Raw genomic sequence first — 11,712 nt, 5'->3', positions numbered from 1 at the left:
AAGCACCTGAACTTGTGATGCATCACATTGGCCCGTCCCTCCCTCATCCTCCGGTCACGGCTCGTCAGGTCCGAGGCCGTGTCATGGCTGTGCTGTGCTATGTGCCATACTATGGTATTATTCCGTGCCTCTCGTCTCGGTGTCGTAATGCCATACCCCCTTGGCCCATCCTCCGCTTCTTTTCATACTTTGGCACCACCCTCGATGGATTAGTTGGTAGTAGTTATGCATGGTGGTATTTTCTCTCTTTTTGCGAACGAGCGTTGGGTCTTGGCACTCTTTTCGAGTTTTTTGTGCCCTAGACGTCTGTTATAAAAGGGGACCTGTTCAGCCCAAGTTTGTAGTTGTGAATCTTTATCCTTCTCTGTATACTCACGGTCTTCCCGTCTACTGCTCTCTCCCCGTCGCACAAAAAAACTAGACGAGAGAAACGGAAGAAATCACAAGGAACAGAAAACAGAGTAGCTACGTTATGGCTTGCGGCTTGTCGACAGCAAAAGACATCCGACCAGCCTCGCGACTACGAGTCTGCCGCCTTCTTAACTGCCTATAACAAGAACCCCCCCTTCTTTCTTTAAAAAAGACACTCAGCCAGCAAAAAGACAGAAAAAGCATAGAGAAGAGAGAAACCGAAAACACTCTTCGGGATCGTTGTTACACTCCCTTCTCGTGATGACGGGGTTCAAGGACAACCTCGTGCTAGATCTAGTATTTGCGGATAACCGTTAAACAAAACGCGGCCTACAATGATGATGAGCTCGACTTTCCTCGAGTCCGCCGGCGACGGAGACGGAGCTGCGCGCTTTGGACGCATGCCCGATGACTGGATGAACGGTATCGATACTACCGCCATGCCTTTCTCCGGCTTAGATGCCCCCTACGAGGCTTCTACAGTAAGTCACTCTCAACTACCCAACTCACAAGAGACATATCTAACCCACTTCTCAGCAGCAGAACCCTCTTCAGTCTCCTGAGACGCCCAGTCTCGATAACACCGTCTTCCCCTCCCCTCTAACAGACCTTGCCTACCTTGACCGTCCCTTTGGAGACTTCTCCTCCAACGGTTACGCCATCCATCCCACGACACCGGCTCAATTCCCCGTCCATCCTCCTCATCGCACCTCATCCGCCTTCTCAGAAGGCTACGACCTATCCACAGGCAGCCCATCCCTCGGCGCCGTCTGGCCAGCTCACGTCTCGCCGGCGGCAACATTCCTACCCACGCCGCCCATGGCAGACGAGCTATCACCAGCTGAGTCTGAGCCTGAGGAAGATAATCAGGATGACGATGAGGACTACGACGATGACTCGGAGCCAGCGAGCAAGAAGCGCAAGCGCTCAACGGCAACAAAGCGAAGGGCAAAGGGTAAAGACGGACCTAAACGTAATCCCACCCAGCTCCGCACTGCATCGCGTGCTCCCAAGAAGCGCGCTGCTGCTCAGCCCAGACATCCCAGCGAGACTTCAGAAGAAGTCAAGGCGCGGGCTGCACACAATCAGGTTGAGCAGCAATACCGCAAGCGTCTCAACACCCACTTTGAGCGTCTTCTCGCTGTCCTCCCTGCTCCCGGCACAGAAGGCGGTATCGCCAATGATCGTCGCGTGAGCAAAGCCGAGGTGCTTGATCTTGCTCGCGAGAGAATTCGCGCGCTGGAGAAGCAGACGGCGAGGTTAGAAAGAGAAAGACGAGAGCTCCGGGGACGAATTGCTCCCGATACACGAAGATGTTTGGTTTAGAAATGTTCAGGTAGTTCTCTTAGGTACATGATGGTAAAAGGATTGGAAAAAAGGGGGTAGGCGTAAGGTACCTAGGCAAATGATCGGACATGACGGCGAATATGGAACAACAAAACAAAAAAACTGCGTATCGGATCTTTATTTTAAAAAGTATTAGAAAATCACAAAAACAAAGCATGCTGGGATTGGATGGTAGAGGTTAAAGGTCACCGGTTAATGGGTTTAGGAGTTGCTTTTGACATCGGTACCAGAACTGAAGCTTACGCATTGGAGGGTTATGTTGATATCTTTATGTTGTTTTGTTTAATATGTCGGTTAAATGTCTGGTGCGATTGGTTAGATACTGAATCTCAATTACTGCTGTCATCCTCGTTAAGATATGATCCTCATATAATGTCTCACCCACTTCCATACGCATCAGCCAAAGACTTATTCTCAAGATGCTTGGTGGTGTGTCGAGAAGAGTCCGCGGGATCTTGAGACCAAATGGTTGAGTGTAATTGACCCAATAATCCTATGCAAGAGCTGCCGGGCCGCAATTTCTGGTGAGACTGGTATCGGGTTCGAGACGAAGATGGTGTATAGCTGTTGCCAAGGCTTACGCAACAAGGCTTTTCATGGCTGGGATGACCTTGATCAACTCTATATGGCAATTAGAAATGGCAGGATAAATATAGAAGATACTGTAGCAAGTGGCATTGTTGCAACGAGGCAAGAGTGTCGTTCCAAAGAGTGTCACGCCTCGAGAGTCCAACCAAAATTTGGATGAATGGGGAGGCGAAAGATTATAAGATGGAGGTACTGAATGAGCCTAAGAAGAGGTTCAAAACTGCCGAGTGTGACCTTTGTCCGACCAAGGAATTCATTAGATATGATGGGTAAAGGTATGCGATAATTCGATGAAGACATGTCTTCATCAAAGGGTATTAGGTCGAGAAGTATAGAACTCTATGAATCTCTTGAACGCCAAGTACTTGGCAAACCACCTCCTCTCCTAGATCGCTGAACGCCAATAAGGTAACAAGAAATGCATCTTCAACTATCATAGCTTGGCCTTGCTCTCTTTTTGTTTCTCCTCTTCCTCTTCCTCCCTCATCACGGCGGCAATACTCTGCCTAAACTCCTCCGCCAAAACCACTGCCTCATCATCATCCAACTCTTCTCTCCTCCCCCTCCCAAACATAGTAAAGCTCTCGCTAAATCTCCCACTAGCTCTAATCTCTGGCCTCGGGATGATGTGAAAGTGCATATGCGGTACAACCTGCGCAGCAGCCGCCCCGTTATTCTGCACCACGTTCCAATCTTCAATACCCGTCGCACGAGCCATGGCTTTTGATAGAACGCGCAGATAACGGCCCAGATGCGCGGATTCAGAAGCCGTCACGTCGCTGAGTTTAGGACGATGAGGCCGTGTGCAGAGAAGAAGATGGCCGCGACTTAGCGGTAGAATGTCGAGAAAGGCGACGAGGACTGGCGTTGAGAGAACGATGAATGAGGCGGGTGATACGAGCTCTGGGTTGATGAGTGAAGATGTTGATGGCGGTGGATTTAAGGGGTCGAATGGCACGAAGGTGGATGAGATTGTGCAGAAGGGACATGATGATGCCGGAGGAGCTGAAGGATCAAACATGGTCGATGATCTTCTCAAGATATGATGTATGAGTTGGTATGAGCTTGAGTATGTTTGGATGAATAGCGAGAGGTTTGAGTGAAATTAATGACGTCGATGTTGAGGTTGATGATGTTCCAAGTTCATGAGCGTGAAGAGATGGTACCGAGGTTGAGATGATGGACCGGGGCTTGCCAGGAACTGGAGATCGGGAACTGGGGTGTTTAATTTAGTGCATTTAGTGGAGGTTAATCTCTGTGGGGTGCAGCCTGCTCCAACCGCCCGCTAACGTTTGCTTCTTATTCAACATTAGCTCATCGACTTGAGGCCAGCATAAGAGGAGTGTTGAGCCATCTCCTTATCATAAACTGCGTGGGCACTGTATTTGAAGATAGAACTATGGGAGAACTTGAGAAGTATTTGCTTATCGTTGAAGGTAGCTTGTACTCTGACACAATCACTGGCCTGCGCTTACAAGTCAATGAGAATAGCATTGCATTGCATACCATCCATAGATGGGAACAAGATAGAAAGATCCTTTTCTTAGCTGCGCTTGGGTGATCTAAGCACTTCCTAGGACAGTGCATCACCGTGAAATAGGTAAGTAGTCAAGCTTTGGTTACAACACAACCCTACCACGAAGGGAGCAATCAACAGCGACAACATATGAGGAGAAACGAAAAGAAGATATCGTCTTGAACATCACCACTTCGGGTAGCATTGGACCTCTCATAGCAGCTCTAAAAACAAAGCCGAGCATTTGACGCCCAGATCATCGTAAAAGCCGTCCATTCAAAACGGTACGTACCCATGCACCCACGCACCTCCCACCGCTCACCGCCCAATTCTGCCGTCCAAACTTTCCCATCACCGCCTTCATGACCAATGCCACCTCCAATCTTTTCCTCCACCACCAAAAAGGCATCAAACCACCAAACACCCACCCAAACCACAGCCTCAAAATGCCCCGTGAAGAGTACCAAGTCCCCACCGCCAACGCCGGCCAGCGCGGCGGCACCCGCGACGACCACCAAGTCCGTCACGTCATGTCCTATATCTGCGGCGACTGCGGCGGCAGCGTCACCCTCGGAAAGGATGCCACCGTCGCGTGCCCTCACTGTGCAGGCCGTGTTCTCTACAAGGAGCGCACCAAGCGGTACGTTCGCGCGCGATTCAGCTGTTTGGAAGGAGTTGACACTAACGGTGTTTGTAGAATGGTTCAGTTCGAGGCCCGATAGACATACCGACGATGATTTTTTATACCAAAGAAAAAGCTTGCAAAGAATAAAGACGAGAGGTGTTGTGGCAACTTTGATATTTCGAGATGGGAGTTTAGGGGTCTGGGAATTACGTCGAATGAAAGAATAGACAATGCGACACGATTTGCGCATGGCGAGTTACAGTCTGCGTGATTGATTACTTCTTTGTTTCCTTCAAAGTCGCCTTGCGATATCTACCCTGCATAACTTAAACCGTGAACTAGATAAAATCCTTACGAAACCCCAAACGCCGCTATATGCTATTTTTTCCTTATTGCTGCTTCTGTTGGTTGTAGAGATACTTGGCGAAACTTGCATCCTTCATAACAGAGTCCTCGTTATCGTCCATGGCGGCTGAGTATCGATCTTGGAGGCTCTGCTTCTGAGCCTCTTCGTCTGAGTCAGTATCATCGTCGTCATCGCTGGCAACATCCACCTCGTCCTCTTCCTTCTGTGCGACTGGTAGGCCACCGACTGACATGCCCTTCATCATTTTGTCCAGCTCCTTCTCTCGTGCAGCCTTCTTTGCCTCCTCACGCTCTGCCCTCTTCTTCTCAAGCTCTGGCAGGTAGTCGCGTAGAAACTCCTGCTTCTTCTCCTCAACGGCCTCGAAGAACTCGTCCACGCCAGTACCCAGTCGCGAACTCACGCCGACAACACTGAGATGTGCGTAGAACTCCTCCAGCATAAGACTCATCGAGTTGAGCAGGCTGCCCATGTATCCGCTTCCACCGTGGCCACCACCCTCTGCACCGCCCAGCTCATCTGATTCTTCATCCTTTCGTAGCGCTTCCTGGAATGCTTCAAAGTCGGTCATCCACTCCTTAGCAAACGCCGCATCCTTGACATCGGTCTTGTTGAAGACGAGAATCATAGGAAGCTTGGTCTTGTAGAGAATGGAGCAGGCGTAGAGCATGTTGGACATGAATGTCGAAGTGGAAGCAGTTCGTGGGGTATCAATAACGTAGGCGATGACTGTAGGGAAAGAAGACGCAAGTGACTCGAGAAGAATGGTACCGGATGCGGACCAGACAAAAACTTCGATCTGACCGGGCGTGTCGACTAAAATTCTATCGATGGGCTTGCGATCGGGCTTCTCGGGATCGGGCTGGGTGCGCTTCTCGAGGAGGTTGACGACCTGATCAACCTTTGTAGCGAAGAGGTTGAGCGAAGTGAGAATTCCACCGTTGGGACCAAGGTTGTACTGCTTCATGACCTCCTCATAGTTGACCGAGTCTCGAATATCGATGTTGGACTCGAATGGTACCGACAACACAGCGGGATCGAGGTTGATGACATATGGAGGCTGATCATTCTGATGGAGGTGAGCGTTGATACGTCGCATAAAAGTAGTCTTTCCAGATCCTAAGAGAGGGTTAGATAAGGTTGCGCAACGATCAGCTTTGCAACTTACCTGCCATGCCGACGCAGACAATAGCGACGGGAGGCGAAGACGCCTTGGAGGCTTCGTCTGTAGAGGCAGATGCCATATTCAATTATTTGCCCTTATTACTGAAGAGCGAGGTTGATAAAGTGAGCTCTTGGGCGGACGGTGAGGCAGAGCTTGGTGTCTAGAAGGGTATGGAAGGAATGAAAAGTGACGAAATGGAGACCTCAAAATTTTGGGCGTGGTCAAGTCGATGTGGATGCCCCGCGCGGGGTCATTCGCTGAGAGTCTGTCAATGCAAAATGAAGCTGAATAAGCCTGATATTGATGCTTGTTAAATCTAAGCCTGTGCCTAACTATTCATTTAAATACTAGGATTTAAAATGCATGATATTTGGCCTTCCTTGAGTTGTGTTATTTATATGGAAGACTCAATCCAAGAGCTGAAGTCTGTAGCCCTGCCAGTTTCGAAAGGGTATCTATCTGCTACCGGAGCTAGCGATATTGTTATTCAGATTATGTACAACCGTATTTATCTCATGAATAATACTCACTTGATTATTTAATACAAACACTGGCACGTACTGCGTTGTAGTTATGATCATGACCCTTCAGTCTTCAATGTGAACTTTTACATCTGAGAGTCCCTTACAAGAGCCGGCCCCACTTCTCGGTGAGGCCCCCACTAGATCCGACATGCCAGAAAAAAAGTTGCCCAGCATCGCATAGCATCTTTGACATTTTTCAACACCAACCAAACTATCACCAACACTTCTCTTTCCATAGCCCCAACCTTACCACCCAATTATCACGATCGCCATAAACTTTACAACAGAGCCATTGACGCTCTACTCTCCAAAATGGCCGAGCACGAATCCCAAATGCCCTTTATTCGCAACCTCGCTTCAAGCGGTTCGTCCTCCCCAATCCTCTCGTCAATAATCTTGCTAACTTCTCCAGATCGCAAACTTCGAATGTCCTCCCTAGAATCCCTCTCAACATTCCTCTCCTCGCGCTCAAGCCTCTCCGACGTCGACGCCCAGAAGCTATGGAAAGGCCTCTTCTACGCCCTGTGGATGACCGACCGACCCATCCCCCAGCAACGTCTCGCCACAGATCTCGCCAACCTCCTCTTCACCCTCAAGCCGGCCTGCGCCATCCCCTGGCTGCGCGCCTTCTGGGCCGTCGTAGGCGCCCAGTGGACAGGCATCGACGTCTACCGTCTTGAAAAGTTTCTCCTCCTCGTCCGTCGCGTTTTCGCTTCCCACGTACGACTAGCTCGCGAGCGAGGCTGGAAGGACGGTGATGTAGAGGCTATTGTGGCTGTGTTGGAGGAGTTTCCTTTTGAGAAGGAGGGTGATCTGCGAAAGAGCCCTGTGGGTATCAGATTGCATGCGCTGGATATCTGGGTCGATGAGTTGGAGCGTGAGGAGGCGCTGGAGCAGCCTGAGGCTGAGAAGTTTGTTAAGAGCTTGGGGGATGTTATCATTGCGCTGAAGACATGTCCTGTTAAGCCTGTGAGGGCGCGCTGTGCTGAGAGTTATGAGGATGAGAGGTTGCCGTGGATTAAGGCTGCCAGTGGTGATGAGATGGAGGAAGATGAGGAATGGGGTGGTATTGACGATTAAGAGCCGGTATTTGCAGGCGCATGGCGTTGGGATAGGGAAAATGCATTGCGGATATGCCCGACTTCTTTATATATGGGCACGAGGTCGATACCATCTGAGAATATCACCACCATCTATTATCATTACTACTTGAAGAGTGCAATAATGTATCTTTGAACGCCCGCTCCGATATGCATTTAATAGCAATGTAAACCGTCCCTTTGTGCCCCTGTAGAACCACCACCCTGACCATTGTAGACGCTGAATTCACCAAACCCTGGTATCTCCTCCGACAGTCTCATCATCGTCGACTCGAATCTCATAGCCCATCTCTCTCGCTTCCTTCTGTCGTTGTTCCTCCTCCTGGGCTCGCTTCCAAGCTTCCAGCCTTGCTCGCTCCTCGGATGTCTGTATGCGACGTTTCATAAGGCCCTTCTTGCGGAGACGACGACGATGCTGACGCTTCTGCTCAAATGAGAGCCCGTGAATGTCAATATCGGTGATTTCGCGATCGTACAAGATGTCCTTCATGTCGGCAAACCAATCATCCACTTCTTCCTTGAGTTGTCCAGCTAGGATGCGACCACGGCCCCCAGTAGCCCACTGGTCCAACTTCACGGGAATGGCATTTCCAAAGGTGGGATCATCGACGGACCAGACGCAAGGAGGATTGCTGCAGCTGATTGGACGACAGAAGGCGAGGCACATAGTAGACTCGAGAGCATACCAAAGGCCGAGGAGGAAAAGAAGAAGACCAAGGATTGTGAAGCGGAAGGATGGTTTGCGGTGGAAGAGTGGTGGAATAGGTAGTGAAACGTAAGACACCGTCTTGCCGTCGGAATGCGTGATGAAGGCGGTGCCAGCGCCGCCGTTGTCGTGAAGGGTGGCCATCTTTTCCGGCAGCGGCTCGGGTTTGACGATGTCAAGGAGGTTTTTCTCAGTTGGCTCCTCTTTAGGTGTCTTGAGCTCAGCTGACTTCTCTTCAGCAGCCTTGTTCTCGGCAGCTTTGTTCTTGGTGCTGACTTGATCAGAAAGACGTTCAATGCCCCTTGCTGCGGTATGGATTCCGAACAGGCTGTTCTTGAGGGTATTGTTCATGCGGGTGAGCCGATCCAGATCAGAGTTGTCGTTGTTCTGAGGATCGATTTGGTTTGTTCGTGTGTTCAGTTTGGTGTCAAGTTCCAAGTCGAAGTCGAAATCGTCATCAAGTGATGGGTTCTCAGGTAGTTTATCAAGGAGAGCCTCAACTTCTTGAGATGGGGCTTTGCGACCGAGAAGAACCTCTTCAAGATCATCCAACGTCGAGTCCTCAATGTGATGTGTTCGTTGAAGTTCTTTTAGGTCGTCTTTGACTGTTGGAAGCTTGGCCGAGTTTTTCAGTGTTCCTCGGCGCCGTGACAAAGAACGAGTGCGCCGTCTCCTCACCCCACTTGACGAAGTCTTGGTGCTAAGTTTGTCATCTGTCCCCGGGTCTGATGCTGTGTCCCTATCGCTGCCACTCAGAGCACGATCCGTCCTTTTATCACGGAACGATGCAGATCTTTGTCGCAATGGCCTTTCCTCCCTCTTTGGCTTTTCTTGGTTGTCTTTTACTTCGATCTTCTCCACCTTGACTGTCGCTGGTGTTTCCACGTATGCACCCGTGACCTTTGGCGTGGGCATAGTCAATGGATCCGGCTTCGTCGGTCGTGGTGTCGCATCGAGCTCTTTTTCATCGTCGATATCAGGCTCTGGAGATGGGGCCTTCATAGAGCCTTTCTCAGAGTGATTGTCGCCAGGCGCAAACAGATTGGCCTCCGCCTCAATGCGGTCCGTAGGGTCCGCCTCTGAATTCATGGATTTCTTACTCTTAACAGATTCCGTTGAACGAGTTCGAGACAGGCCAGTAAATGCGACACTAGGTTTGGGACTGAAATCTCTGTTAGAGCGATGTTGACGATTTCGGTAGCCATTGCTGGTTGAAGGTTGAGGAATTGCAGAAGCAGCGTCAGGCTTGGGTTCTAGGGGCAACAGAGCGGGTTTGTCACTGTCGGCCACCTGTCGCGGCTCAGGTTCTGGCGCAGGGCTGGAACTGGCAGCCCGCGCCAGGCGTCGTAGTAAGTCTCGGGAATCAGTACGTGTGTGCGACAGACCTGGTCGCGCACGACTTGTCTCGTCCTTTGAGTCACCATCCTCCCTGGGGTGGTCCGATTCTGCGCTCTCGCGTCGCGACTTGAATATTGTCACAGGCGTGTCGGGGATACTGACACCGGCCCCTTCAAAAGCAGACCTAGGTCGGGGCGACGGCTCTTTCGGTTCGAATTCACTTGTAGTTTTTGTCTCTGGGAGCATCCCTCGGCTCGTCCTGGGTCGATCTTCTGGAGAGCGTGAGCGACTCATTGCATTGTGCTCACGAATCTCTTCTAACTTAATTGATGCCATTGACCTCCTGGGTATGCCGTTAACCTCCCGCTGTCGTATGTCGTCCAATTTGGTATTTCTTGGTCTTGGTGCGTTTCGATCAGGTATGGGTATTTGATGCTCGACCTTTTCCTCACGCTCCCGTATCTCGTCTATTTTTGTATTATGTGGTCGCGGCGGCTCAAGAGGAATATCGCTTCCTGTCTTGACCTCCCGTGACCGAATCTCATCAAGCTTGGTGTTCCTCGCCCCGGGCGGCGCCACCCTCGTCCGTGAGTTTATGTCAATTTCACTGCCTTCATCGAAGTGAATGCGGTTTGCAAACGGACGCGCACCCATGCGAAGCCTTGGACTATCCGAAACTTGTAACTCTCCAGCCGTAAAGTCGTCATCCACCTGCCATGCGAAACTCTTTTCGGGAGATGCTGGGCCAGGTGCCTCGTTTTGAGCTTCTGGGCCCTCAATTGACGGATACAACTCCTCAATACCAGGGACTAGAGCTGGAATCCGTCCTTGTTTCGTCAGGTCGTCTTTCGAAGGCATTTGTCTCAACGAGTGCGAGCCTATTCGTAGTCCAGCAGCACTCCCAGGCCGACTGTCAGGTCTTATCCCATTGACGGTGGTAGTTGGAGGTGCATGCGCAGGCGTAGTACTCTCCTGGGTCGGCTCTCTAGGCGTAAAGGAAAGTCCTGCCCTGGACTTGCCATAAAAGTTCCGTCGTCGTGGCGACTCGGTCTTGTCTGGCGTTTTTTTTATTTCGGGTATTCTTGAAGCAATTGACCCTCGGGAGAATGGGCGACTCGGTGCCTTTGTGTCCAGGTGATCGTGACTTAACATCTGCCGCATTTGATTTCCTTCTCCTTCGTGTCTCTCGCGCCAAACCCGGGGCGCTGGACTAGGCGACGCATCAACCGGTTGTGTGCCATCGCTGTCATCCTCAATTTCCTTTGCAGCGAGACGGAAAGCATCGGTCATTGAGAGTCGTTTTCGAGTGGAGGAGGAAAATCCTGGTGTAGGTAATTTGCTGTCGCGCGATCCAAGACTACCGATGCTTGCTCTCCTGTCGAGATCTGAATTTGTCGATCGCGCGAACCCATTGCTTTGTATACTAGAGCCAAACCTTGAATTATTCTGCTGCGCTTGATCATTCTCCTTATTCCTGTCGGTTCCCCGCGGGATGTTGCTTGCGAAAAGAGGTTTCCTTCCGGATTGCTTCACAATAAGCTGACTAGGCCGCTCGGCCAGCGAGCTCTTGTCGCGATCCATCGGTGACACAATTGGGTGTGATTATATGCAGTTATGGTGAGGTCGATAGCACATTATTTGTCGTCGTGGGAAGCGCGTTCATTGCATCGCGATGGCGACTAAAAGTATTCGGATACGGTAATATGGTCGCTCGGATGTGATAGTCGTAACTATATGTCTGGGTATGTCAAGTGGATGTTCGTACAACTGGAGGTCGGGTATCTTGTACAGTCGCGAATCAAAATATCAACAGCGCGCGCAAAAAGATGATTGACCAAATGTTTTTGTCGAGTCGTGGTTTAAACGCGTTGGAGGCTACAGAAAGTGGCCGAGCATGAGCATGGGTGGCCTGTCATAGTGTCCCCGTCCCGTCATTAACGGAGGTGGGGTCACCGTTCCACCGACCACGTCTCACCGTTACCGCGGCATCACCACCAATTTACAGCTACCGCAAGTGTCATAATGATA

The 11,712-nt window shown here is 50.6% G+C and overlaps 6 protein-coding genes across 6 annotated transcripts; 3 read left to right on the top strand and 3 right to left on the bottom strand.

The window, feature by feature from the left end:
• Positions 1 to 746: 746 nt before the first annotated feature.
• Positions 747 to 1,737, top strand: FOBCDRAFT_243682 (uncharacterized protein; the record flags this gene model as incomplete). The annotated part of the gene is made up of 2 exons (XM_031190432.2): positions 747 to 893; positions 949 to 1,737. 2 exons carry the CDS (start codon positions 747 to 749, stop codon positions 1,735 to 1,737), a joined length of 936 nt encoding a protein of 311 aa, XP_031034417.2.
• An 864-nt stretch (positions 1,738 to 2,601) lies between these two features.
• On the bottom strand, positions 2,602 to 3,525 carry FOBCDRAFT_231776 (HIT-like domain-containing protein). The gene has a single exon (XM_031190431.3). It carries the CDS (start codon positions 3,365 to 3,367, stop codon positions 2,780 to 2,782), a length of 588 nt encoding a protein of 195 aa, XP_031034416.2. The 5' UTR covers positions 3,368 to 3,525; the 3' UTR covers positions 2,602 to 2,779.
• Positions 3,526 to 4,239: 714 nt separating this feature from the next.
• On the top strand, positions 4,240 to 4,730 carry FOBCDRAFT_53367 (uncharacterized protein). Its single transcript, XM_031190430.3, has 2 exons — positions 4,240 to 4,502; positions 4,560 to 4,730. The coding sequence occupies exons 1-2, from the start codon at positions 4,309 to 4,311 to the stop codon at positions 4,582 to 4,584; spliced, it is 219 nt and encodes a 72-aa protein (XP_031034415.1). The 5' UTR covers positions 4,240 to 4,308; the 3' UTR covers positions 4,585 to 4,730.
• An 18-nt stretch (positions 4,731 to 4,748) lies between these two features.
• Positions 4,749 to 6,204, bottom strand: FOBCDRAFT_323124 (uncharacterized protein). Its single transcript, XM_031190429.3, has 2 exons — positions 6,020 to 6,204; positions 4,749 to 5,970 (listed from the first exon to the last, which is right to left on the bottom strand). Exons 1-2 carry the CDS (start codon positions 6,093 to 6,095, stop codon positions 4,877 to 4,879), a joined length of 1,170 nt encoding a protein of 389 aa, XP_031034414.2. The 5' UTR covers positions 6,096 to 6,204; the 3' UTR covers positions 4,749 to 4,876.
• A 491-nt stretch (positions 6,205 to 6,695) lies between these two features.
• Positions 6,696 to 7,749, top strand: FOBCDRAFT_168427 (nucleolar protein,Nop52-domain-containing protein). Its single transcript, XM_031190427.3, has 2 exons — positions 6,696 to 6,904; positions 6,953 to 7,749. Exons 1-2 carry the CDS (start codon positions 6,853 to 6,855, stop codon positions 7,618 to 7,620), a joined length of 720 nt encoding a protein of 239 aa, XP_031034412.2. The 5' UTR covers positions 6,696 to 6,852; the 3' UTR covers positions 7,621 to 7,749.
• FOBCDRAFT_231772 (uncharacterized protein) lies at positions 7,750 to 11,577 on the bottom strand. Its single transcript, XM_031190428.3, has one exon. The coding sequence runs from the start codon at positions 11,263 to 11,265 to the stop codon at positions 7,867 to 7,869; it is 3,399 nt and encodes a 1,132-aa protein (XP_031034413.2). The 5' UTR covers positions 11,266 to 11,577; the 3' UTR covers positions 7,750 to 7,866.
• Positions 11,578 to 11,712: the final 135 nt, after the last annotated feature.

The sequence above is a fragment of the Fusarium oxysporum genome, chromosome IX, assembly GCF_013085055.1.
Source record: "Fusarium oxysporum Fo47 chromosome IX, complete sequence".
Taxonomy (NCBI): domain Eukaryota; kingdom Fungi; phylum Ascomycota; class Sordariomycetes; order Hypocreales; family Nectriaceae; genus Fusarium; species Fusarium oxysporum.
Note: the sequence above shows the minus strand (reverse complement) of the source record. Positions and strands in the feature narration are given on the sequence as shown.